This window comes from Hemiscyllium ocellatum, chromosome 23 (genome assembly GCF_020745735.1).
Source record: "Hemiscyllium ocellatum isolate sHemOce1 chromosome 23, sHemOce1.pat.X.cur, whole genome shotgun sequence".
NCBI classification, from domain to species: Eukaryota; Metazoa; Chordata; class Chondrichthyes; order Orectolobiformes; family Hemiscylliidae; genus Hemiscyllium; species Hemiscyllium ocellatum.
Window position 1 is genome coordinate 20,474,069 of NC_083423.1, and position 28,000 is coordinate 20,502,068.

Below are 28,000 nucleotides of genomic sequence, written 5' to 3' on the forward strand. Positions count from 1 at the left end.
GCGGTGAACAGGGGGCTGGGGTATCCGTGCACGCGCACGCGGGCCGGGGTCGCGAGCCCAGGCGTGCCCGAGCCGGCAGGCAGGCCCCGCCCCGTGTGGGCCCGCGGGTTTCACTCGCGCTCTCCCTCATTCTGACGGCCTGTTCCCCTTCTCTCTCTCTGTGTCTCTGCAGCATGGCCGACTACCTCATCAGCGGCGGTACCGGCTATGTGCCCGAGGACGGTCTCACCGCGCAGATACTGTTCGCCTCCTCCGACGGACTCACCTACAAGTAAGTCAAGAGCCTTGACAGCCTCCCTGCGGACACGTTGCTCACGTTCCCGACCCCGCCATGTGCGGTGTCACGGGGGCACCCGGGGCTGAGGCTGGGTAACCGTCAGCAATCCGCTTCTTTCTGCCCCACTCTGGGAAAGTTAACGGTAAAACGCGGTCCGAACAGCTTGGGGCATTCCCAGCAACACAGCACACCATTACCCAGATACTGTCCGTCTACCCCACTGACGCCCCTCCCTATCCTATCCCGCCTCAAGCCCCACCCTTCCCCAAAAACGCCCTCTCCTAACCCACCCCACCATTCCTTTCCCACTCCCCTCCCCGCGCCCACTCCATCCACCCCCTCCCCCCCCCCCCCAACCCCCCCCCCTCCCACCCCCCCCTCCCCCCCCCCCCCCCCCCCCCCCCCCTCCACCCCCACTCCATCCACCCCCCACTCCATCCACCCCCTCCCCTCCATCCCCCCCTCCATCCACCCCCTCCCCCCCTCCATCCACCCCCCTCCATCCCTATCCTCCCCCTCCCCCCCCCCCCCCCCCCTCCCCCCCCCCTCTCCCCCCCCTCTCCCCCCCCCCCCCCCCTCCCCCCCCCCCCCCCCCCCCCCCTCTCTCCCCCCCCTCTCCCCCATCCACCCCCTCTCCCCCATCCACCCCCCCCATCCACCCCCCTCCATCCACCCCCCCATCCTCCCCCTCCCCCTCCCTCCCCCCTCCCTCTCCCCCCCTCCCTCTCCCCCCCCCCACCTCTCCCCCCCCCCACCCCATCCACTCCACCCCCCCACCCCACCCCACCCCACCCCCATCCACCCCACCCCCACCCACCCCCCCCCCACCCCCCCCCCCCCACCCCCCCCCACCCATCCACTCCACCCCCCCCACCCCACCCCACCCCACCCCCATCCACCCCACCCCCATCCACCCCACCCCCATCCACCCCCCCCCCACCCATCCCCCCCCCACCCCCCCCCCCCCCATCCACCCCCCCCACCCATCCACCCCCATCCACCCCCATCCCCCCCCATCCACTCCACCCCCATCCACCCCCACCCCCATCCACCCCCCCCACCCATCCACCCCCCCCACCCATCCACCCCCCCCACCCATCCACCCCCCCCACCCATCCACCCCCCCCCATCCACTCCACCCCCCCCCATCCACTCCACCCACCCCCATCCACCCCCCCCCCCCACCCCACCCCCCCCCCATCCCCTCCCCCCCACCCCCCCCCCCCCCCCCCCCACCCCCCCCCCCCCCCACCCCCCCCCCCCCACCCCCCCCCCCCCCCCCCCCCCCCCCCCACCCCATCCCCCCCACCCCACCCCATCCACCCCCATCCCCATCCACCCCCATCCCCTCCACCCCCATCCCCCCCCATCCACCCCCCCCCACCCATCCACCCCCCCCCCACCCATCCACCCCCCCCCACCCATCCATCCACCCCCCCCCCCACCCATCCATCCACCCCCCCCCCACCCATCCATCCACCCCCCCCCCCCACCCATCCATCCACCCCCCCCCCCACCCATCCATCCACCCCCCCCCCCCACCCATCCATCCACCCCCCCCCCCCCACCCATCCATCCACCCCCCCCCCCACCCATCCATCCACCCCCCCCCCCACCCATCCATCCACCCCCCCCCCCACCCATCCATCCACTCCACCCCCCACCCATCCACTCCACCCCCCACCCATCCACTCCACCCCCATCCACTCCACCCCCATCCACCCCCATCCACCCATGTTGGGCCTTCCATCAAGATCTTAGTTTTCAGTTGGAGCCCAACTTTTAGATTCAGTCTGAATTGTTGAAATGTGATAATGCACTCAAGTGAGGTTTGTGAATCTTTAGTCCCGTGGTTTCCTGTGCTACCCCTCCAATCTGTGTTGAGCATTGCTTTCTATTGGTGTAGCAAATTGATGAAATGGTCAGCTAATGTATTTGAACACGTGCTGTGTGAAGTCTCATACATTAATAACTTGGAATAGTGAATTTATGATTTCCTCCTGATATACATCCTCTCTCCAATCACGCAAGTACTTGTTAATTAATTAGTAATAAATGATTGCTCTTTCAGTGGCCATGGTTGTACAAATTTGAGAGCTTCCAGTTTCATAGTCAGCAATGCTAAGCATTACAAGTAGCGTCCATGTGTCAGAACCTTCCAAGTACTGGGAGAGAAGGGGAAAGCAAAACCCACTAGAAGTGCTTGGGTTTAGTTACTCTTTTTTACTTAAAGCAACATTCTAGTTTAGGGTTTGAACCCATAACCTTATGCCCAGGAGTGCTGCTTATTAATTCAAGCTGTTATGTATAGTCAGTATTCTATATTGAGACCGGTAATTGTTTAACTTCTTAAAAATAAAAGTTTGAATAGCATGTCTAATGCTGAGAAATTATCCTTGTTAATCAAATGAAATGCTCCTAATTTGTTGAGCATAATTTAATGAAATAATTAGTATCAGCTGAATGCTTTGAGAGGACAATTTGGTTTCATAGGTTGGTCGCAAGGATCAAAGATGGGGCACATGCAAAGGGGCCAGCATGGGATGTGGTTTAATGAAGAGGCTTAAATCAGAAGAGGTGGGGGTAGTTGGACATCAGTTCAAAAATTGTTTTGCAAATTGAGCAGTGAATTTTAATCAAATAGTTTCACATGAGAGCATTTTATTAAAGTCATAAATGTGATGGTAAATTCTCAAATTCCCTCAACTACCTCAGTCCCCAATAGATAGCAGAGTTTTGTCTGTTATGCTCTTAATATTCTCCTGTTCGTCCCCTTAATGTGCTGTTTCATGATCCCATTTTGTGGCTTGAAAATTATCACAACCCTACAGTGACAATAGAATGGAGTGGGGTTGATGACCTATGGGAGTAGGAAACTGGCAGAGAGAAAGATGACCTGGGGAGAGGTAATTATCTGTGGTGTGCATTGCGTTGATGGCAATGTGTGAAATGCAGCATTTTTTGCCTATTATTAGTTATCCATGAGGGTGGTGGTGAGCTGCCACCTTGAGTATAGGTACCCTCACAATGTTGTTTGGAGTGAGTTCCAGGATTTTGACCAGTATTTAATGATTGTGACTGAGGGATAAGTATTGGTCAGGGCGTAGCATTATCTGATGTTTGATCTGGAGCAAATTAGGCCTTGTCTAATGTGTTACTTGAAAGAGAGCACCTCAATTTATACAACACTCACTTAGTATTAGTAAAATTAGTAGTCTAGTGGACAGTGAAGAAGATTATCTAAGATTACAAAGGAATCTTGATCAATTGGGTCAATGGGCTGAGGAGTGGCAGTTTGAGTTTAACTTGGATAAATGTGAGATATTGCATTTGGTAAGATGAACAAGGGTAGGACTTATACAATTAATGGTGGGGTCCTGGGGAGAGCTGTTAAATGGAGAGGCCTAAAGGTTCAGGTAAATTGTGTTTTTGAAAGTCAGGTAGACCGGGTGGTAAAGAAGACTTATGGCACACTTGTCTTCATTGCTCAGACCACTGAATATAGGAGTTGGGACGGCATGTTGCAGTTGTACAGGATGTCGTTGAGGCCACTCTTGGAATACTGTGTACACTCCTGGTCGCCCTGATATAGGAAGGATATTAATAAGCTGGAGAGGGTTCGGAAAACACTTGCAAGAATGTTGATGGGACTGGAGGAGTTTCAAAATATGTATGTTAAGGTGAAAGAGACAAGATTAAAAAGGGGCCTGAGGAGAAACTTTTTCATGCACATGGTGGTTCATACGTGCAATGAGCTGCCAGAGAAAGTGGTCAGTGTAACTGTATCTGCAATGCTTAAAAATCATTTTGAATAGATGCATGAGTAGGAAAGGTTTAAAGGGATATGGGTCAAACACAGGCAAATGGGACTAGTTTAGTTTGGGGAAACTTGGTTGGCATTGGCAAGTTGGATCACAGGGTCTCTTTCTGTGCGGTATGGCTCTAGTATGTCAGCTCAGATGTTATTTTTGCTGAAATCCCTTGAGCAGGAATGGAATGCAAAATCTTCTGACTCTGAAGAGAGAGAGCGCAAAGCATCTGATGAGTTCTTGGTAAAGTTACTTCTATGATGGGATCTTCCGTCCTTTTCTGTTCATACCTGTCTCTTGTCTGCATTACAATTGTTCTGGGTATAACTAGCCTACCAATTGGATCAACAGTTTGTAGTGTGATGCGGCTTAATGTTAACAGCTGTTTCTCATAAGTTATGAAAACATGGCACATTTTGTTTCTAACTGAACAGAATTTTATGTCTTAAATCCCAAGATGTCTCAATCTTGAAAGGGCCGTTATTAACTTTTCCTATTCCAAACCAGTTTTGTTTTCCTTCTGTACAGATTCCACCAGGGGCTCTTCATGCTAGCCCTAGAGGAGTGATTTTATAGGTTTTCTTTAAGCTGCCAAAGACAGGACATAGTTCATGCTTTTGAATTCTGATAATAGGGCCAAGATTTCTATCACAACTTTGTACAGTATTCTCCATTACCAAAGATAAATTATAGATGCAGGTGATGTTCACCCATCCACAGCTCAGGGTTTTTAAACTTATGATGTGGGCTATGAGCATTATTGGTAAAATCAGCATTATTGTCCATCCCTAACTGTCCTTCAAGTGGCAATTTGAACTATTGTAGCCTCCGGTTAAGATGCCTGCCCAGTGCCATTAGAGAGGAAGTTCCTGAATTTTGATTTGTTGAAATAATAATTGCTATGTGGCCAATTTACAGGGGCTGATAGTGCTCCCATGCACCTATTTTCCATGTCTTACTAAAGCGATGGAGGGCAAATATGTGCCTTACATCAGTGAATAGAAATTTTTTGACTGACTGAAATGTCTGACCATTTTATAAAGTTCTTCATTTTTGAGTTGAGTTTGGGTATTACAAGGAGAAAGTGAGGTCTGCAGATGCTGGAGATCAGAGCTGAAGATGTGTTGCTGGAAAAGCGCAGCAGGTCAGGCAGCATCCAAGGAACAGGAAATTCGACGTTTCGGGCATAAGCCCTTCTTCAGGGTATTAAACGAGCCCATTAAGATGAAGTATTTACCCCAACTCTTTTTTTTTGCTGTTTCTCCTGAAGTGGAAGTAGTTTCCCAATGAGGGAGCTGTCCTATGGAAGCCAGTCAGCCTCTTATTCAGGGAATCTTCCTTTCAATTTGTGTTTTGGTGACACCATGTCTAGATTCTCAAAAAGCAAAAAATATAAGAGAAAATAAAGACAGATAAACGAGCTATCCAAATAGTCCCACTCCCCTGTTCTTCCTTAAGAGGTCTGCAGCTTCCTAATTTTAAGCAAAGACCATAATTTCCTTTTGAACGTTACAACAGAATCTGCCTCCACCTTTGGGATCATCATCATATAGTTTTTTAAAAAAAAGAATGCGCTGATCTCTGATAACAGTATCAGGCTTGAAACAGAAGCTTCTTTGGGTTATTTAGATGTTGGTATTGAATTTTACTCAAATTAAATACTTGCCTGGTAGGAAAAATGACAAAATTTCCAACTTTGATGTTATTGTGTCTGTGGGTGAGTAGTTCTTTGACAGTATTTTGAAGGATTTGACATTGGCAACATAAATGTGTTTTGTCTTATTTCTGGATCCTCCTTTTAAATTGAATTTAAAACTATTACACTAAATAAACTTTCTCGGGATTTGAAATGGAAAGGTTTTCTTTCAACTTTCTATCAAAAATTCAAACCTTCAATTTCAATTCCCTTCATCTTTTTCCCCTGGGCAAAGCAGGTCCAGAGGTGCAGCTGGTAATGTCCACTTATATTTGATGATGTTGGTAGTGGGATTCTTCCCCACCCCACCCTCAATCACAGCAACTATTACTACATCCCATGCTAGCTGACATTGCTAACTACCTCATCTGGTATAGTCCCCAAAGCAATCCTTTCAACATGCGCAGAACGATCAGCAAGGCGGCCTTTGTGTGGAGCCACAGAAAATGGGGGAGATACTAAATGAATATTTTGCATCAGTATTTACTGTGGAAAAGGATATAGAAGATATAGACTGTAGGGAAATAGATGGTGACATCTTGCAAAATGTCCATATTACAGAGGAGGAAGTGCTGGATGTCTTGAAACGGTTAAAGGTGGATAAATCCCCAGGACCTGATCAGGTGTACCTGAGAACTCTGTGGGAAGCTAGAGAAGTGATTGCTGGGCCTCTTGCTGAGATATTTGTATCATCGATAGTCACAGGTGAGGTGCTAGAAGACTGGAGGTTGGCAAACGTGGTGACATTGTTTATGAAGGGTGGTAAAGGCATGCCAGGGAACTGTAGACCAGTGAGCCTAATGGTGGTGGTGGGCATGTTGTTGGAGGGAATCCTGAGGGACAGGATGTACATGTATTTGGAAAGGCAAGGACTAATTTGGGATAGTCAATGTGGTTTTGTGCATGGGAAATCCTGTCTCACAAACTTGAGTTTTTTGAAGTAACAAAGAGGGCAGAGCGGTAGATGTGATCTATATAGACTACAGTAAGGCGTTCGACAAGGTTCTGCATGGAAGACTGATTAGCAAGGTTGGATCTCATGGAATACAGGGAGAACTAACCATTTGGATACAGAAATGGCTCAAAGGTAGAAGACAGAGGGTGGTGGTGGAGGGTTGTTTTTCAGACTGGAGGCCTGTGACCATTGGAGTGCCACAAGGATCGGTGCTGGGTCCACTACTTCTTGTGATTTACATAAATGATTTGGATGCCAGCATAAGAGTTATCGTTAGTAAGTTTGCTGATGACACCAAAATTGGAGGTGTCGTGGACAGTGAAGAGGATTACCTCTGATTACAACAGGATCTTGACCAGACGGGCCAATGGGCTGAGAAGTGGCAGATGGAGTTTAATTTGGATAAATGTGAGGTGCTGCATTTTGAGAAAGCAAATCTTAGCAGGACTTATACACCTTAATGGTAAGGTTCTAGAGACTGTTACTGAACAAAGAGACCTTGGAGTGCAGGTTCATAGCTAGAGTTGCAGGTAGATAGGATAGTGAAGAAGGCGTTTGGTATGCTTTCCTTTCTTGGTTGGAGTATTGAGTACAGGAGTTGGGAGGTCATGTTGCAGCTGTACAGGACATTGGTTAGGCCTCTGTTGGAATATTGCGTGCAATTCTGGTCTCCTTCCTATCGGAAAGATGTTGTGAAACTTTTAAAGGGTTCAGAAAGATTTACAAGGATGTTGCCAGGGTTGGAGGATTTGAGCTACAGGGAGAGGCTGATCAGACTGGGGCTGTTTTCCCTGGAGCGTCAGAGGCTGAAGGGTGACCTTATAAAGGTTTACAAAATAATGAGGGACATGGGTAGGATAAATAGACAGTCTTTTTCCTGGTGTCGGGGAGTCCAGAACTTGGTTTAGGGTGAGAGGGGAAAGATATAAAAGAGACCTAAGGGGCAACCTTTTCACGCAGAGGGTGGTACATGTATGGAATGAGCTGCCAGAGGAAGTGGTGGAGGCTGGTACAATTGCAACATTTAAGAGACATTTGGATGGGCATAGGAATAGGAAGGGTTCGGAGGGATATGGGCTGGGTACTGGCAGGTGGGACTAGATTTGGTTAGGATATCTGGTCGGCGTGGACAGGTTGGACTGAATGGTCTGTTTCCATTCTGTACATCTGACTCTATATGTGCCCATGTGACAGGTTGGAGACTGACTTGCCACAATCAACAATGACATCCTTTGTGATTCATATGTTGATCATCCTTATTTCCTTTGCGTCACTTCATCAGACAACTGCTGGGCAGGTACAATACAGATTAGATACAAAGTAAAATATTCTCTACACTGCTCCAACAAACATTCCCAGTGCAAGTATAGAATGGGCAATGTAAGAAGAGAAAATAAGATGAGAGAAGCCCATACATTGCAGCCTGAAGCATTAACATTATACTGACCAGTCAGAACCACTGTTTTCGTACTGTGAGTTCTTTAAGATGAGGCTTACGGGAGTGACTGTATCCAGTGTACCTCAACAGGTATCTGCATTTATGGCAAATTTGCTGTATTAAGGCAGTCCCAAAGAACCTGCAGCTGACAGTGACTATCATCAGATTATTTTAAAATTGCATGCCATCTTCTGTATTCAAAGTCCAGTGTCTTCACCCACTGCTCTGGTCAGTTGCAAAAAAGGTTAGCCATTCATCTTTAAAAGAACTCATGGGAAATCCATTTCAACAGTTGGCAGCTGCATTTCAGTTTTTTTTTAAAAAGTGGAGTGTTTCTGGTAACATGTTTTCTGTTATGGACAGATGTTACCAGTCACTGAAGTTCCCATAAAGTGTAAGGATGTGGGACCGTTTGTTAGTTCTATTAACATAAAGCATTAAAAACACAAGCCACAGAAATAATCTTTTATTTTGGCTGCAGAGGTGGCCTTGAGTTGAAAAACTTGTGTTTGTGTCTAGTTTGTGTGCTGACTGCTGTAGTTGTGAATTTCAATCTGTTAGGAGATGATGTGACAGCAATGCCATAAGAGTTTATGAATCTGTATATGTTAAAGCAAGACATCACAACCATGGCTCAGTAAATAGCATGCTGAGTCACGAGAACTTCAGATCAAGTCACCTTTCAAGACTTGAGTGCGCAACCTAGGCTGACAATCTAGTGTGGTACTGAGGGAAAGCAGATGAGACCTTGCCTGTCCCTTGGGTCGATGTTAATAATCTCCCAGTATCATAGTGATGTTGACTGAGAGATAAATTTTGACTAAAAATAGATTACCTATTTATTATTGCATAGCTATTGTGGGTCTTGCTATGTACATATGCAAATTGGCTGCTGTGTTTCTGACATTGCAATAATGATGACACATTCAAAGTATCTGATTAAAATATTTTGGGATATTCCGAAGTCATGATTAAACATTATTTGAATGTATGTTATATTAAAACTCCATTTCAACATTTCATGAAGGTAAAAACTTAAATAGAATAAAGGCATTACTCTATCTAGGACAGTATTTTCTAAATTTCTTTTCTGTTGTGACCTCATTTTGAGGCTTTTGAGTAATTGTTTATCATCAGAAAGCTCAGGGCAGAGGATGGAGGGGTGATAGGAGAAAGAGCTATGGGAGAAGGTGGCAAGGGAGAGAACGCACAAGAGAGAGAGGAGGTGGCTGTGGACTGAGTTCTGTGACAGCCATTGCTGTTTCGAAGCTTGTGACCGCATTTGGAGTCCTGATCAGCGTTTCGTGAAGGCCTAAACTAACACAAAAGAAAAAGTCAAGTAAAACCTAAGTTATATTACTTGATGCTGTAAAAGGTTATTGGTTTTGAAGTACCTTCAGTTAAAACTGAAATAATGCTTTGTTTTAGAACAAATCTTGTAATAAAATATAGTTTTTTAAACTGTTTAAAAAGTTGGCTTTATAAACTAATCTTGTGAATTGAAACAATTTTTTCAGCTATTGATTTGTGATTTAAAAAAAAATAAACTGAGAGACAGTATACAAAATAGTTATCTCTGCTGTGTTTTCAGCTTAGTTGAGCCTGACAGCATAGAAACTAAATTTTTGTTTAAGCAGATAAATAACTCAATGAGGAAATTTACATTGGCATCTGATTACTTAATTTGTCGATTTCTTGATGTAATCTTTAGGCCTTTTTCATGATAATATGACCAACTGAAAGAAGTTGAGGACGAATAAATGAGTTGTATATAAGGACTGCTTATAACACCTGATTTCCTGTTTTCCATGCCTTATACACCATAGGCAAAAAAAAATGTCTGTGCACAGAGAGGTTCCACAAGTGATGATAAAGGAAAATTAAAGTCGTGGGTACATTCCTGAAAACCATCATTTTAAGTGGAAAAACTTAATTCAACCCTAGGTTCCCATATGAAACAATGTTAAAGCCAGACTTGGCCTCCTTTGTTTTTTTGGGTAAAAAATGTCCAGTGCACTAGTTGAAACACTACCATGTGTGAAGTGCAATGTAATCCTAGCTGCTATAATTTGTACACTAAAATGTATCAATAAATATCTTTTTGTAAAAAGTACACGACATTAATGTATGAACACAAATTACAGGCTCCATCTATTGGTCAGACCAGGTATAATCTAGGTTGGATTACCTGCTCTAGCTTACCTTTGCCACTAGATGGACCCAAGTCTTCAGTACAGAATGGGGAGTAGCTTCAGAACAGGCTCAGGGCTAAGTTAAGAACTGACAGCCTGGGTCCAAGTTCAGAGCATCATTGGACAGGTTGGTTAGAAAGAGAAGTGAACTTCAGGACTTTAAAAGTAAGAATGGAGGATGACGACAGGTACTAAAGGAGGAAGAGGCAAAGAGTGTCTTCAGGAGTGAAAGTGGAATCCAATGTACTGAGGATGTGATCAAGTACAAACTGCAGGTCACAATAGGAAGTCTGTGATAAATGCTGTTAGAGAGAAACACCAACATTAAATGGTTATATTGCACTGCTATATTTCATTCTCATGTCATTAATTGATGTTAAATGAGCCAGTTTGGAATAGTGACTTGTATAATTGAATGGTTTTTTTTGCTTTAACTGGTAAGTGTTGAACATCTGTCCAAGTGCTATGGTGATAGGACCTATTCATATCCATCCATGAGAAATTTTATACTAAAAGAAATTGGCTTAGAATACCTGCTGAAGTCTTGGAGTAGGATTCAAACCCAGCCTACTCATTTGTGTAATATTGTGCTTGGCGTGATAAATAGGTGTTAATGTAATAAGGTAACAGGGAAACTGGTCCTTATTTGGGTGAGATCAGATATAGCTACTAGCTTAAATGTGTACCATTTCTTCATGATTTCCACCTTCTCAGGAAAAAAAACATGTAAAATTGACATCCACTGATCTGACTGGTGTTGCATACTTCAGAATGGAGTTCCAGTGCATTCTTTCCAAGTATTACTTTTTATTTCATTCTTTGCTGAGTTACTTTGTTACATAAGTTACTTGAATGTGAAGATGACTCATATTGCCTATATACTGATTTTTAAAAATTTCAACCTTGTTTTCCCATTTCTCTACATCATTTCTCTTCCCTGTTTTTGTTTGTGATCTCCTCCAGCCCAACAACCCTTGGATATCTGCAATCCTCTTCTAATGGTCTCTTGTACATCTGACTTTCATCACTCTCCACATGTGGTCATACTGTATGTTAATAAAACTCTAATTCCTGGAGTTTCCCCTCTTAAACCATCTCCAGTTATCTCTCCTCTTCCTTTAAGGTGTTTGTTATTAAAATCCTCTTGATAAAGTTTTTTTGTCACCTGTAATATTTTCTTATATGGTTTTGCATCATCTTTTGCCTTATGCTGCTGTTAAACACTTTGGATCACTTTATTATGGAGCTGTTTAAATGATTAATCATCAATATCTGTAAATAGCTAGCATTCCATACTATGTTTGCTTCTGTTTTTTTTTATCCCATTCCCCCTTCTCCCAAACTCAACCCTGTTACAGTCTAAGGATGTAGACTACTACAGAGTCTTGTCTTTTACCTGCATTAATAGCTGAAATTCAAGCTAGGAATTCAATTAAGGTGGAGGGACTAAATGTTATTTTGGCCTTTGTGGGTTAAAAATAGAATTTCTCCGCCCGACCACCTGAACTTGCTTTATATGGATACTGCAAAAAAGGGAAAATGTTGGGTGGCTGTGCTACATCTCCCCTTCTGAATTGCCCAATGACACTCTAGAGTCAGACATGAAATATGGCCATTGAATGATTATAGGGAGGGTAACTGGTACCTATTGAACCATACTCGACCCATCTGGAAGGTGGAGTATGCCTGTGTGTTACTGGAGGCAGATGCTAACTTCTAAACCAAACTATCTCTATAATGCTTCCTGCTAGTGATGTCTGACTGGCCTAATCCGGTAATTTTATTTTTCTTCCTATTTTCTCTATTCAGTGACTTCCTGATTCTTCCTGGTTTTATTGACTTCGCTGCTGATGAAGTGGTGAGTTGTGAAATTCCTACATTTGCAGACAGGCATGGAAAACAGGACAGATTTATGAATTATCTTAGGTCAGTGAACTCTTCAAACCAGGCTACAGGAAATCTGTCCAAACTTTCTGTTATGTGCATGCTTCCTCTTATTCTATCATCCTATTTTCTGTTCTTTTGCACATTCTGCCCCCCCCTCCCCCCGCCCTGTCTAACTCTAAAACTTGCCTCCCCTTAGGACTCCCTTCGCTATGGGATGTCACCTTTTCCCTTGTGGTGTCATAATATTGTAATCTGAAATGTGGATACCCGGAGATTCCCTAAAATGATCAGTGGGATGTTGATGGAATCTGATAATCATCTTTCGCGCTGCACAATTGGAACCATCCTATATTTTTGGGGAACTCCTTTCCTGAAACTCTTCCAACTAAAAAGGCAGTGAAGCCAGCTTTTTCATGTTTGGCAAGGTCCTTGCACTGACAGAGCATTGAGGGGCGAGAAGTCTTGATACAGTTTGTGCAATGCTGTTTTTATCATCAACTTTGATATGTGGTAAGGCAGTTTCAGAGTGAGCTTCTTGAAACTAGTTCTTTGATTAAGCATCTGGCTTGCAAGATGTACACCATTCTGTATATAAATCCCTCAAATAGATTCTAGCTATTAACTCACTCCCTAGGTCTAGTCTCAGAATTTGGGATTTTAGCTAGACTTCGTGTAGCATAGAAGGAATTATGGAACAAACGAAGCTGATTTATCTGATCAGAAGCATTTTAATTTCCTGCCACCAGGACCTGACTTCAGCTCTGACCAAGAAAATTACCCTGAAGACTCCTCTTGTCTCCTCTCCTATGGACACCGTGACAGAATCTAGCATGGCGATTGCTATGGGGGTGAGTGTTACATGAAAACTGGCCTGTCGTTTTCATCATGCAGATTCTGATGCGCCATATTGCTGATAGACAGCCCTAATTCAAGATGACTGGGCAAAAGAGTGCAAGGAAACACTTTTACACACTAGCTCTGTAACAAATTATGATCTGAAATGCACTGCCTGGAAATGTGGTTAAAACAGTTCAATAACATTTGAAGAGAGTTACAGTGCTGAGGGGAATGCATGTGGAAGTGGGATCAATGGATAACTCTCAAGCTAACATTTAAACTACAATGTGAAATATATTTCACAATAATACTTCATATTTCACAATGTTAGCCTAACACTTATTGCCCATTACTTATTATCCATGAGAAGTGATGATGACACACTTTCTTGAACCACTGCAGTCCATGTAGCATGGGTACGTCCGCTGTGCTTTTAGGGAGAATGTTCCAGGATTTCAAGCAACTGACAATGTAGAGCCAAAGCAGCACTGTGTGCCTTGGAGAGGGACTTGCAGATTTTGGTAAACCCATGTATCTCTTGTCCTTTCAACTCATAGGTTTGGAAGGTGTTATCGAAGGAACCTTGGTAATTTAGTATATTGCATCTTATAGGTGGTTCATGCTGCTACCACTTCCTGTACTGGAGGAAGTGAATGTTGAAGATGTTGAATGTGGTACCAATTAAGCAGGCTGATTTGTTGTAGAATTGCTAGCCTCTGACCTATTCTTATAGCCACAGTATTTATTTCGAGCAGGTAAACAGTTTACATTATTTTAGGGTTCTTTGAATTGTGAAAACCTGTGGAACATGAAATGTGGTGATATTCTTACTTTTTATATCCTTCTCTCTGTAGTTAATGGGTGGAATTGGCTTCATCCACCATAACTGTACCCCAGAGTTTCAAGCTAATGAGGTTCGGAAAGTTAAGGTGGGTTACACTCTCATGTTTCAGTTTGTTGCAACTGGTTTGAGATTCAGAAAAAAAAAAGAATATTGCTCTTGCCTGCAATTTCTCCTCCCCTGCCTCTCACTTTTTTTCCTCCTCTTCGTTCTTTTCCACTCTCTTCTTTCCCTCCCATCTCTCCCTGTCTTTGGTCTTGACCGTTTCCCCCCTCCCCCTTTCCCATTTTCCCCTCCTCTCCCTTTGCAACGCCTCATCTATTTGATGTTTCTTTTTTTTTTCCTCATTTGTCAGTCTAAATCTGTTCTAGACTTTCAATTTAAGATCTCTTTTTAACATGATTTTACCAGATAAAAAAGCTGTTCACCCTTGAACCTCTCCTGCTGTGCAGTGACTTTGTGTTGTTCAGTTATCCAAAGTCTATCCACTAACCTGGGATCCATATCACTGAGCACCCACAACTAGTAAAAAAAAATTTTACTCTACTGAGATTTAATTTTATTCTTTAAAATCCAGCTCGTGTGAGAGTGGGAAAGCTTCAAATTCCCTGATACTTCAGTGACTGAAGTATTGTAATGGCAAGGGTGTGTATTGAAGATCAAATCTTTAGCCACCAATACCCACTCTCAAATTCCACCTCCTACTGAATGTATTCCTTTTTCCACAATCACAGTGAGACTTGATTCAGGTGAGACCAACCTGCTTTCCCTTGGTCTGTGTGCAATTCGTAATTGTGCGCCTTGCGTTTTTTCAGAAGTTCGAGCAGGGCTTCATCACTGACCCAGTGGTGATGAGCCTCCACCACACAGTTGGTGACGTATTCGAAGCAAAATTACGGCATGGCTTCTCAGGAATCCCAGTCACAGAAACAGGAAAGATGGGAAGCAAGCTAATGGGGATTGTCACCTCGCGGGATATTGACTTCCTATCAGAGAAGGATTATGACACGGCCCTGAATGAGGTATGAAAAGTACATTGTATGTTATTTCCAAACTAGGAATGTTACAGAAGGATAATGTTATCTGGAGTAAAGTAACACCACGTTTAGTCTGTCCCATACACAGTGACTGTTACCATGATAAAAACTGTTGTGGTGCTTGTCTCTACAAGGGGTGCATTCACTCTTCTGTCTTTTCTTGTAAAGGTGATGACAAAGCGGGAAGATCTGGTTGTTGCTCCAGCTGGTGTAACACTCAAGGAAGCCAATGAAATTTTACAACGCAGCAAAAAAGGTACAGCATCATGAAATGTGGTATGGGCATAGGGCCATGGGGAACAGTATAAGCAGTGGAGTTTGAGGAAGTGGGGATGTTGGGTAGTAGTAAATGAAGGGATCCATGAGTTGAGTATGATCACTGTCTTCAGTGACTAAATAACTGTTTCAACCTAGATGTGACCATATAACTGCTCTGCCTACAGAACTTAACACATTTTTTGATGTTCTCCCTTTTCTATTCAGGGAAGTTGCTGATTGTTAATGACATGGATGAGCTGGTCTCCATAATTGCACGGACAGACCTAAAGAAGAACCGCGATTACCCGCTGGCCTCGAAAGACTCGAGGAAGCAGCTGCTCTGTGGTGCAGCTATTGGAACACGAGAGGATGATAAATACCGGCTAGACCTCTTGATGCAGGCTGGGGTGGATGTTGTTGTGTTGGTAAGAATCGAATAGGAATTGGGATTGAGAGATTTTGGCAGCAGTGCCTCAGTGGTTGGCTGTGACTATATCTTAAGTCTGGACTTGAGTTGCATTCAATTGCATTGACAGTAACTCTTCAGTTCAATGTTTAGCACTCTAGCATTTGAACCGGGCGTTCATAAATTCAAATCCCACTCCAGGTTGACTCTCTGCTGCAGGATAGATCTAAAATACTGTTGTTAATTTGATGATTAGAAATCTGGCTGTATCGTCTTTCTCAGATGGACAGAAATTAAACTTTGTGAAGCAGGGTGAAAGGAGAATATTTGACTCAAATGGATTTTGTAATTGTCCTTTGTTCTATTTGTTTTCAGGATTCATCCCAAGGAAACTCTGTCTTCCAGATAAATATGATCCGTTACATTAAACAGAAGTACCCAGAGTTGCAGGTTGTTGGTGGAAATGGTAAGTAATAATTCACACTGGCCTTGTTTTATTCCTTTCCATTCTGTCTCTTTCTCCCTCATCTTTGTCCGATTGTCAGTCATGAGTTTGAACCATTGTATTGTGGCTGTGGGCGGAGGTTAAATGGTTGGGTTGACATAAAGTGACCAAATGGAGTTGATAGGCTGAATCTTCTTTTTGTGTTCAAATGAGAAAAATTAGCGAAAATTCTCATTTTTCTGACTTCTGACATTTGCTGTAGAGAAGCAGCGAAACATCTGAGGATCTGGGTTTGAATTCCACCATGGCAGATGAAGTTTGACTTCAGTGAAACTCTGGAATGAAATGCCAGCCTAATAGCAAACATGTAGCCACTGTCAATTGTTACAAAAAACCCATTTGGTTACTTATGTCCTCTTTAGGGATGAAAATCTGCCATCCTCCCCTGATCTGTCCTTCATGTGACTTATGGCCTACATGTAACTCCAGACCTTGCAGCAATGAGAGAGACTCCTGATTGCTCTGTGGGCAACTGGGAATGGGCAGCAAATGCTGGTATAGCCAGCAATGTTCACATTTAATGAATGAAAGAAAACAAAAATCATCCATTCCCCAACCTGTCACCAAAGAGGTCACAATATACATGTTCGCTTGGAATATGAAAAATCCAAGACCTTAGATTGTGTTATCTTATTCATAGATTTTAATCCCCTGCTTCTTTTAACAGTGGTGACTGCAGCACAAGCCAAGAATCTGATTGATGCGGGAGTGGACGCTTTACGGGTCGGCATGGGCTGTGGCTCAATCTGCATCACTCAGGAAGGTGGGTCAGGGGTTTGGAGGTAATAGCCAGAAGATTAAAGTGCATGGAGCAGATTATAGATAAGTCATTCACCTCTGACTGGAATCCAAATACAAGTTTAGATTTGGTTTTATGAACGTGCCAGTACTGGATGTAAGGTTCCAATGTGTAATAGTGGTTTATGGATCTGATCCCTGGTGGCTCCAGCTCACAACACTGAATGATGTTGATTTTGGAAGGAAAGAAATCCTGATGCCTTCATACAAACAGAAAGCTACCAGTTCGCTGCTTGAGTGTATTTGCCACTAGTTTCCATCACAGCTGATCTGTATCTCTGCTTCGTTTACCACCTTTCCTCAACATTTTCCTACCCCAACAAAAATCTTGTCAACATCTGTCTTGAATGCTCCAATTAATCTCCAACAGCATCAGCCTTTTAGCGGAGTGAGCTCCAAGGCTATGTGTGATTTGACACCAACACGCTCTTAGCTGACTTCTCATCAGGCTCTGGCTGCACTAATGGGCCCAGTCAACAGAGATCAAGCATTTTAAAATTGACACACACAAGCTAATAATAGAAAAAGAAACTGCTGAACTGAGGCAATTGAGAATTAATTAAAAATGCAAAAAAACCTACTGACTTGCGTAGATGTCCTTGGCAAAAGTTTAAGATGAACAGACAGCACGGGATTGATTGATTGTGATTTAAATGTGACCGATCCCTTGGTCTGGTGTGCATTAGCTGACGTGGGATGTAATGCAAACTGGGAAACCGTGTAGTTGTTTTATGGCCAATAGACGATTGTTGTTTTATGGCCACTGTTGTAATTAGGAAATTGGCTGCTATCCTTCGAATGGTCTTGATCAGCATTGCATGTGACTGAGAATTCTGAGTACCTCTGACACTCTGAGCCAGGAGTGTCTCAGCAACAATTGCCAGATAACGAGCATTGTCCTTGATGTTCTGGTGACCATTGAGCCATCATTTTGTTAACACATTGCTTTTGCTTAAGTATCTAGTATTACGTGAATTTGAATCTATTGATGTCACAGAATTCTTTGATACTATCAATAGAAAAAAAGACAAAGCAGTGATAATTCTACAATGCCTTTTATGCCCTCCATGTCAAAATCCTTCACAGCAAATTTAGTGCTTTTGAAGTACTGTTTAAAACGTAGGCAAACATTGTGTTTTTTCAGAAGAGAGGGTGACTTAGAGTTCCCATGAAATGGTTGCTCTTTTTCTGTTTGACGGTGGTGATTATCTCCTTCCCTTTTATGTAGAAGTAACCCTGATGCATTGCTCCAGTCCATCCTGTGAATCATACACAGTGCAACCCAGTTTGAGAGCTGGGTGCTGAGCTCACTCTTGGGCACTGATCAACTTAGTTGTGGTGTTGATCGTATTAAGCTTCAGGCTGTTTCATCAGCAGGTAGCATTTAATTAGTGCATTTAACATATGATATTTCATTAAGACTTGGCTTGAATCAGCTGTCCAAAATATTCTTTGCACAGTTTGAGTTCACCTCTTCTCTTCTCCTCTAATGAAATAGCTATTCATCACTCCTCTAAGCAGCAAGTGATAATGATCCAGACCTTTTTGCTTTCGATGAGTGGTGGAAGCAGAAATGATTTTGAAAAAACAAAATTGGATAATTATTTCTGTGCAGTCATGACTCATGACTCTTAGGTGAGGATTTGGAAGGTGAGAAATCTCTTGTCATGCAACCCTCTTTAAATGGAAGACAGTTATTCACTAGTTTTGTGGACAGAGGAACATGGATTATCCAGCATTTGATTATCCGAATATTGGATTATCCGCCAAGATCGCAATGTCCCAATACTTGGCTAAACTGTTATCCAGAGTTCGATTATCCGAACTCAATTAACAAAATAATCCCCACCCGTGTCATTTGAATAATTGAGGTTCCTTTATATTTTGGAGCTCAATCCTGTGACAAATATCAGCATTCCTGTGACAACTGAAGACTGTCACAAGAAGTGGAGAAACTGAGCTACTTCATTAACTGGGTGGCTCAGTGGTTAGCACCAAGATCCCAGGTTCGATTTCAGCCTCGGGTGATTGTCCATCTGTGTGGAATTGCACATTCTCCCCGTGTGTGTGGATTTCCTTTGGGTGCTCTGGTTTCCTCCCAAAGTCCAAAGATGTGCAGTTCAGGTGAATTGGCCATACTAAATTGCCACCATAGTGTTAGGTGCATTAGTCAGAGGTAAATGAGTCTGGGTGGATTACTCTTTGGAGGTTGGTGTGGACTTGTTGGGCCGAAGGGCCTGTTTCCACACTATAGGGAATCTAATCTAATCATCTGTACAACTCATTTCTCTTACAGTTATGGCATGTGGCAGACCTCAGGGGACCGCAGTATACAAAGTGGCAGAGTATGCTCGCCGATTTGGGGTGCCAGTCATTGCTGATGGTGGAATTCAGACAGTTGGACATGTGGTGAAAGCTCTGGCTTTAGGCGCTTCAACGGGTATCTGCCTGCTAACATATTTTGGCTAGATAGCAGCAAGAATGTTTGAGTAACCTTTTTGCACGTGACCATTATCAAAAGTTTCACATTAGATGGTGTCAAAATAGAGATGGGAGGGCTAATCAAGAGTTTGGTCAAAGGAGCAGTTTTCATGGTTTTGAAGATGAGTAGCAGGGCTTAGGGGAAATTTTTAAATGCTGAGTGCTTGGCAGCTAAAGACACCAATTGCATAATAAAAAATGCAGGATTCTGAGGCAGGGCACTTGTTGGGGGGATCCGATTGCAGTGTGATGGAGTCATTTAAACGAGGGTGAGAATTTAAAACGTCCATATGCATTGTAAATTTTAAGGCTGTTCGGGCCTATGACGAGTTTGAGAGGTTCAAACACTGAGTTGCTAGAAACATTGGCACATACTTTGGGAAGTAAAACTAAGTTCAGGGATTTGGAAGAGAGAAAGGTGGTCAAAGTCAGCAATGCAAGTACAGAGGAGTCTAGGGTGGGTTTTTGGGATAAGGTATAATGGATTTTAAAGGCTGGGAACAGAGGAGAAGGAACTGTTAACAGGACTAACATGGGAATCAGGAAAAGAAGGGCTCCTGCTCGATTTTTCCTGCTCCTCGGATGCTGCCAGACCTGCTGTGCTTTTCCAGCACCACTCTAGACTTGACTCTGATCTCCAGCATCTGCAGTTCTCACTTTCGCCTGATCAGGAAAAGACGTTTGGCTGGTTAGCAGTTTGGCTGTAACCAGGGATTTGGGAGTGGGGGTGGGGTAAGATTGTGTAATATTGTGGTCAAGGTGATCTTGGAGACAATACAAGATAAGCTGTAAGAAAGATGTAAGTTTGAGGTTTGGCTTGGTGGGCTAAGAGGGAAGTGGCAGGAACAACCATTTGAATGATTTCAATCATTGTGATAAGAAGGTCCGTGAACGACTTATGAATAAACAGATTAGGAGTGGGTGGGATATTGGGTCCATCAAGTTTGCTGTGCCATTTGATAAGATTGTAGCTGCTCTGCATATGGCTTTAACTCATTTTCCTGCTAACCATGATATCCTTTGGCTCTCTTAGTCAAGAATCTATTTACTTCTCCCTGTAAAAGTAATCCATTTCCCTGCTTCCACTACTCTCTAGGGAAGAGAATTTCATAGATTTATGACGGTCAGAAAATAATTCTCCCTTGCTTACCACAATGAACTGTGAAGCTGGGTGTCTGCTTTATATTCCAGCTCTATCCTAGATTGTGGAGGAAGCTTTACTCTGTACTTAATATTTTCTGTATTTAACCTATGCTGTGTGATTACCCACTGCATAATATGCATTTAGGGTGGGAAACTGAGTTTAATCAACTCAACAGGAAAGCAGCAAATTGCCATTAACCTCAATAAATTAACACTTTTTTTCCCCTTTTCACTTCTTCTGTCTAATTCTGTATGTTTCGCTTGGCTATTTTGTCTCACTCTCACTTTTTCTCTGTTTCTATCTCTCCATCTCTCCCCCGGCCTTAGTGATGATGGGTTCATTACTAGCTGCAACCACAGAGGCCCCGGGTGAGTACTTCTTCTCAGATGGCGTTAGGTTGAAGAAATACCGTGGCATGGGATCCTTGGATGCAATGGAGAAAAACACAAACAGTCAGAAACGTTACTTCAGGTAAGACCTTGAGCTGCTAGTTCTGTCACCAGTGTTATCATTTAAATGCTGAGAGCAGGTAGCCCCTGCATACTGTGATGAGGATGCATGGTATGTCATTCTTACTGCTGTTTAGAAACTTGTTTGAAAATTGAAGCATATTTCTATATTGTATATGTTAAATGACAGACTTAAAACCCAAAAATGAAATTAAAACTATGAATGGTGCCAGGTATCATCTTGAGAATGGAGGCAGCACTGGACCCTGTGTGGGAGCATTAACCCAGTGCCGAGCCTGTGGAAGTTTCTGCCACCGAAGGCAATCAAAACCAAAACATTGAATATTTTCAAGAGAAGTTCAATATAGTTCATGGGGCTAAAGGGATCGGAGGGTATGGGGAGAAAGCAGGAACATTATATGATCAGCCATGATCCTTTTGAATGATCGCGTAAGCTCAAAAGGCAGAGTGGCCTACTCCTGCTATTTTCTGTTCCTACAATCAGCTGGGTGAATGTAAATCACAGGCCAAGGAGTGAGGCCTGCACTCACCTGGGAGCTGGGTCAGCATTCATTCATTCAGCACATTGCACTGTTGCCTGTTAACTGTTCTGATCCACAGATGTATCCTGATTTGATTATTATCAGTGTTTTTCAATTTTTTTGTTCAGATTTATATGTTCCACATTATTTTGCTTTTGTATAATGTGCTGGTTGTTATTTCTGGGATGAACTGTTGCAGGAAACATTTCCAGACTCACTCAATTCTGATCTCGATTTAATAAAAGTGAAGTTTGCAAATCTCTGTATTTATAAAATCTGCTAATTTGAGCTGCTACCGGGGCCTGCTCACAATTTAGAGGAGGGGATGGCCCAGTGGTGGTATTGCTAGTCTGTTAATCCAGAAGAGCTGGAAGTGTTCTGGCGACCCTGGTTCGAATCCTGCCATAGCAGATGGTGGAATTTGAATTGATTAAATATCTGGAATTAGGAGTCTAATGATGACTATGAAGCAATTGCTAAAAGTCAGAAAAGCCCATCTAGTAAACTATAAAGTCTTTTAGAAAGGGAAAGTGCTGTCCTAATATGGCCTGGACTATACGTGACTCCGAATCCACAGAAATGGGTGGATTCAACTGGGCAATTGGAGATCAGTAATAGATGTTGGCCTGGCCAATGAACCTACATTCCATGACTGAATATACTAAAAAAGAAAAGTTTTAATGAAGTTGAATGCATTTCTGTTAGTCTGTCTGTCTGCTTACCACTAGTTAGATTAGATTAGATTCCCTAAAGTGTGGAAACAGGCACTTCGGCCCAACCAGTCCACACTGACCCTCCAAAGAGTAACCCACATAGACCCACTTCCCTCTGACTAATGTACCTAACACTATGGGCAGTTTAGCATGGCCAATTCACCTGACCCCACATCCTTGGATTGTGGGAGGAAATGGAGTACCTGGAGGAAACCCACGCAGACACTGGGAGAATGTGCAAACTCCACACAGTCAGTCACCCAAGGCTGGAATCTAACCTGGGACCCTGGTGCTGTGACGCAGCAGTGCTAACCACTGAGCTCCCTTGCCGCCCCTTATTGACACATTTTCATCTTTTAATCACAAAGGCTGCTCCTTATCCTTTTTTTTTAACCTGTGGTGACCCCCTGTAACATGCTATGTTTGACTCCCAATCCTGAAGATCTTGCAGACTATCTTGTAACTGCCTTGGTAACATCATGTAATAATCATATGATACAAACAGAACTTGTGCCTAACTTCATTAAATATGTTCCTTGAGCACTGCATATTTGTATAAAGGGTGATTATTTGGACTATATAATGTAAGCTGTTCTCAGCACTGACTAGTTATAGTGGACAATTAGGTTATGCTCAGCTTTACATGAGCCAGTTTGTGGATTCTTTTCTTTGCTAATTCTGCTATGCATTGTGTTTAGTGAAGGTGATAAAGTGAAAGTGGCCCAGGGAGTGTCAGGATCAATTCAAGACAAGGGTTCAATCCAGAAATTTGCACCTTACCTGATTGCAGGGATTCAGCATGGTTGCCAGGACATCGGAGCCAAGAGTCTTTCCATCCTAAGGTGAGAACTAGTAGCTGTGGTTCCTTTTCATATGTTATCTAATCTCAACATTGTTGTTTTCTCTGTAAGATAGAAGACGGATAAGGGGTAATTGTTTTTGTAGATTGGAACACTGAACCAGCGACAGCAGTTTATTTTTGTGCTGTGGTTATAGTCCAGCTAATTCTCAAGAGTGTATTTTCCCTTATTGTCATGGGGTCGCTTGGTGGTTGGTCAGCTAAATTGGCTGAATGGCTGGTTTGTAATGTAGAGTGATGCCATAAGTGTGGTTTCAATTCCTGCACTGGCTAAGGTTGCCATGAAAGACCGTCCTTGACTTCTCCCCTCACCTGAGATGCGGTGACCCTTCAATTAAACTAGTCGTCTCTCTGTCATGAGAGAGCAGCCCTTTGGTCTGGTGGGAATTTGGTGACTTTACTATTACTATCTTTATTGTTGTGGACTCTTCTAGTATTTTCCATATACTCGAGGATCCTTAAGATGTAACTGTGGAAGAGGGCTGATATTTTTGTTAATTATATACTAGCCATCTTTCTCAAGCTTATGGACCAACTGGCATTTTCCTGTCTGTGGACTGTGTGCTAAATAATAAATAATTCATGGAAGTGAGACAGAAGATTGTTGTGAGGGAAACCAGAGAAAACTTGTACATTTTAGATAATTATGCAGTTTTATTGCTCTTTTAATTTGGGCAGTGAAAATGCTTGCAGAATAAACAGTAAATAAGTTACCTTCCTTTCCTGTTGTGTTGATTTGCTTTCTGGCGCACCTTTTCCTGACTTCTCCAGCCCCTTGCTTTCTTACTGACTTTCTCCTCCTCCCTACTATTTTTCAGGTCAATGATGTACTCGGGTGAATTGAAGTTTGAAAAAAGAACCATCTCCGCTCAGGTAGAAGGAGGTGTGCATGGTCTGCATTCGTAAGTCTCCCAACATGTGTTTCCATATCTCCCACTTAGATTTTCATTTTTGCTTGTAGTGATGGATTAGCTGCGGTCCATCCCCTTGATTGCTCACTGTCTGAAGTCCAATACCTCCACACTTGCCCTCCGTAAGATGCTAAGTCTACATTGTTCAGTGAGACTATGGTGGGCCACAGAATTCAGTTTGGGTGAGACAAGGAAGACAGTTTTTAGGGAATTTTAAAACTACTTCAGCTAGCTACAATCTACTCCTTCATCCTTGTTGTTTCACATGTAGCTGTTTAGCCTATTTGGCACTGATCTAAATCAGCAGCAATAGCAGCTTGCTCTTTATCTCTATCATCTCAGCTTATCTGAACCTTCACCCTTCCTGTCATGTCACAGGTCCTTACCCATGGAAGAGATTACTCTTCATCATCCTGTTGGAAGTTTGTCCCCTTTTGTGTTCAGCTTTAGTTGCACATTTGGCTGAAATCCTCCTTTTCAATTTGACTGGGCTCTGTCATCTACTGGATAAGTGCCTATTGATTTGTAGTCACTGTTGCAATGTGGAAAATGTGACAGTCAGTGTGAGCACAACCAGGTCCTGCAGACAGCAATGTAATGACCAATATGTATTTGATAGTATTGCTTAGAGGATAAATATTGGCTCGAACATCAGTGCTAACTGCTCTTCCCTTTTTAATTAGTGACATCTGAGAATGCAGGTTGGGGTTTATTTCATCCAAATTAAAACTAAGTGAACAGTCCTTCTCAGAATGGCATTGAAATGTCAACTCTGATATTTTTGTTTCTGTTTCTGTTCCTGAAGTGGAATTTGAACCCATGACCTGCTGATGCAGAGACAAGTGTTCTATCACTGAACCATACTTGACATCTAAATAAGCATTAACTTGTCTAATTTTATATCAATTGCTTCATGACTCCCTTAGTTTCTGGAATTTTGGTATATGCTCAGCTTCACAGAAACTACCTTTTAAGTTGCTGATAATTGCTACAAATGCGTGATGTGCAATTGCTTCCAAGCTGTCTTCATGGAACCTCATTTACCCAAGCAAGAATTTACTGCTTGTCAGCAAATTTGGAAAAGGCTAGTCTTACTGAGAATGGGGTCAAATCTGAATATTTCCCTCAACTCCATGGAAAGGAAGTGATCCTTAACTTGCGTTATTCTGCATCCACGGATTGCTCAGATGAAGAGAAGCATTTTGAATGGTGCTTGGATTCACCCATCCTGGTGTGTGGCAGAACCCTCACACTATTGCTGAATGGCTAACAGTGTTGAAAGTTATTCAGTTACCCTGCATCTTTCAATATGGTGCTTCTAGAGACTTGCTATAGTGCATGTACAGTGCCTGGAATCCAACCATTAGTGTGTGGGCAAAGCAAGGGCACTGGCTTATGGGGAGTCAAAATTATTGCAATCTTCTGTTATGTGGGATTCTTTGATTTATTTTTCTTGACTAATGTTCATACATCAGGCTCCCCATTCTTTACTCATCCATGAAACCTGTAAACCAGTGGCCTTGATTATGATGTGAAAGATGTTCTGTTGGGCATGTGCTGTACCAGCTTGGTATTCTGTAGCTTTCAGGTACATGTTTAGCTAGTGCTGTGTTTTGCCTTGATGGCTGTTTTATCCACACTTTGTCTTTCTTTCCTTCACTCATGCATTCACATGTCAGGTACACTTTTGTGCCATGTAAGTAAACCCAAATATTGATTTAATAGTTAGCCATGTTTGCCAATTAAAACATGCCCTCCTACATCTCCTGCGATATGTTTGCAAGTAGGTGTCACTGAAAATCTCCTCTGTCCAGTGAATCAATGCATGATGACTTTAGCAATTTGAGTCTCTGGCTTGAGGCTTGATACTCTGGAAGTACACACCTGGAATTTGGGGTCTGCTTTGTAGATTGAAGAGATAGGATGTGAATTCCAGCAATGACACCCTTAGTGTTAAGTTACATTGAGCAGTCAGACTCTGGCTTATCAGGAGCAAATTACTGCAGATGCTGGAAATCACAGCAGGTCAGGCAGCATCCATAGCGAAAGAGCAAGGTTAAGTTTTCGAGTTCAGATGACTCCTCTTCAGTGTTGACTCTGGCCTGGCCCTCTGTCTATGCTGAGTTAGTTAATGCAATAGTTCAACAGTCAACTTCAGTGCCTGATAGATTACTGTGTTCAGCACTGTTTTAGTTCACACTACTTTGGTTTACCTTGTTCTGTCAAATGCTGATAGCTTTTAGCATCCTGATTATTGACTGGGATTGTGAGCTTTTCAGCATAGGCACTTGAGGGTTCAATGCTGTAATCTTTATGTCCACTTGACTTGGAGAAATGTCCAGCGTCCCCTTCTTTATTGCCTTACAAACTACTGAGCTATATGACTCATGAAACAGCAGGAGGAGCATGTTTAAGGTGAGTAAATTGTGATAGTAGGCGCATGTACATCACTGAGCTTGGAAGTTAGCAATCTTTCCAGCATTGTCTCAGCTTTGGGCACTACTACAAAAGTAGAAGGAAAGAGCTTACATTCATACAACAAGTTTTGCCAAATCATTTCAAAGTTCTTCATGGTTAGTGAATTATTTTTCAAAAGTGCGGTTACTGTTATTCAGGTTGACGCAACAATCAATTTGCATGCACTAAAAATCCCATCATCACCAATGAAAGATATGACCAGTTTCTTTGACTAATTATTTAGCAGTTGACGGAAGGCTGAGGTAATTGTTGCATGGATTGTGGAAGAGGGGAATTTGATGGATGATTGACATTTCCTCATTTTCAAGACTGCAGCACTATTATGTATTTTGTTTTCTTTTAGTTACGAGAAGCGGCTTTACTGAAGAAGGAGGTGTTGCCCACCAGGCTGTGGCTCCCAACGTTCCCTCCCCATTGGCCGTTAAACCTCTCAGGCGTCCCTGACCACCTTCCTATGTCCCTCACGCAGAGGCAACAGCCCCGCTCCATGCCTCCTGGCTTGTGATGCACAATTCCTTTATCTTTGATTTTGGATTTTTGTTACTTGGAGCCGTGAAGAATGTAGCAAGAGGAAAAGCAGCAATATCACCACTGCACCCAGAGAAAATGCGCGAGTTCTCAATGTTATTTACTCTGTCTTTTCCCATGGCCAGGAAATGAGCCTGATATATAGCTATTTATAGCAAGATTTCACTGAGTTTCACTGAACAGACTTGAACTGCAACTTCCTTTTTTGTCGCCAGAAGTATTCGTATTTTTGTTTAAAATGTATGGAGGGGGTTGCGAAGAAATCAGATTCTTTCTCCGTTCCCAAAAAAAGTGTCACTAAGAAATGGAAGCAGTGAGATCCTAGTTTACATGATTACATTCCCAATGTTGCATACATGACATTTGATACAGTTCTGCAATGGATGGAAGCGATTTAATTTTTTTTCTCCTTTTTCAACTAGCTCCCTGACCTATGGGAGAAAGTGAGAATGTTGTGTTAGGGTCTAGAATACGCTGGGAGGCAGTTTTTGCTGTTCAAATGCCCAGGGCAGGCTGACCCTATTGAAGTCCCACTTCCTTGGATCAGGGAGAGTTGTGGACACTGCTTTGGAACTGCTCTCATCACCAAAGGAAGTGTGAACTTATCCTGGGATGGCTCTAAACAGTATCTCATGGGTAATGTCCCAGTTCTGTTTGAGGTATGGGAAATTCCTATAAAAATAACTGTTCTGAATAAAGTTCACCTCTTTCCAATTTCAGCATATGAAAGCTGTTTTCCACTTCAACCCCTTGCTCCACTAAGCAATCCAAATCCAGTTCCATGTCTACAGATGAAAGTTGAGATCCTTTTAAGTTTGTTACCGCAAGTGTATACTCAGCAGAGCTAAATGTGGATTAGAAATGCTTCTGCCACTTCCTGTTGAGTGAAACTTGTTGCGAAATCTGACAATGATGCCTGTAAAGAATGAAATTTAATAAAGCAATTTGGTTTTAAGGAA

General features: G+C 43.1%; 1 protein-coding gene and 1 long non-coding RNA gene across 4 annotated transcripts in view; one reads left to right on the plus strand and one right to left on the minus strand.

The window, feature by feature from the left end:
• Positions 1-483, minus strand: part of LOC132826689 (uncharacterized) — a 28,912-nt gene extending 28,429 nt beyond the window's left edge. For both annotated transcript variants that reach the window (XR_009645901.1, XR_009645900.1), the window contains exon 1: positions 266-483. This is a non-coding gene — a long non-coding RNA (uncharacterized LOC132826689). The remainder of the gene's footprint in view (positions 1-265) is intronic.
• LOC132826688 (inosine-5'-monophosphate dehydrogenase 1) lies at positions 2-28,000 on the plus strand. 2 transcript variants are annotated; one of them, XM_060842757.1, is made up of 14 exons: positions 2-271; positions 12,177-12,225; positions 13,001-13,102; positions 13,946-14,020; positions 14,748-14,954; positions 15,138-15,225; positions 15,453-15,652; positions 16,009-16,099; positions 16,806-16,901; positions 19,233-19,376; positions 20,888-21,032; positions 22,964-23,107; positions 23,943-23,997; positions 26,857-28,000. In XM_060842757.1, exons 1-14 carry the CDS (start codon positions 174-176, stop codon positions 27,016-27,018), a joined length of 1,656 nt encoding a protein of 551 aa, XP_060698740.1. In that variant the 5' UTR covers positions 2-173; the 3' UTR covers positions 27,019-28,000. The 2 variants fall into 2 exon arrangements, with proteins under 2 accessions (XP_060698740.1, XP_060698742.1); XM_060842759.1 differs by having other exon boundaries at positions 23,943-24,026; positions 26,857-26,972.

Bases quoted from the DNA above. Each gene is read 5' to 3' on its own strand.
- LOC132826688 (XM_060842757.1), top strand. From the start codon at position 174: ATGGCCGACTACCTCATCAGCGGCGGTACCGGCTATGTGCCCGAGGAC. The intron at 272-12,176 runs GTAAGTCAAGAG...TTCTCTATTCAG, and splicing joins TCCGACGGACTCACCTACAA to TGACTTCCTGATTCTTCCTG. The intron at 19,377-20,887 runs GTATCTGCCTGC...CCCCGGCCTTAG, and splicing joins GGCTTTAGGCGCTTCAACGG to TGATGATGGGTTCATTACTA.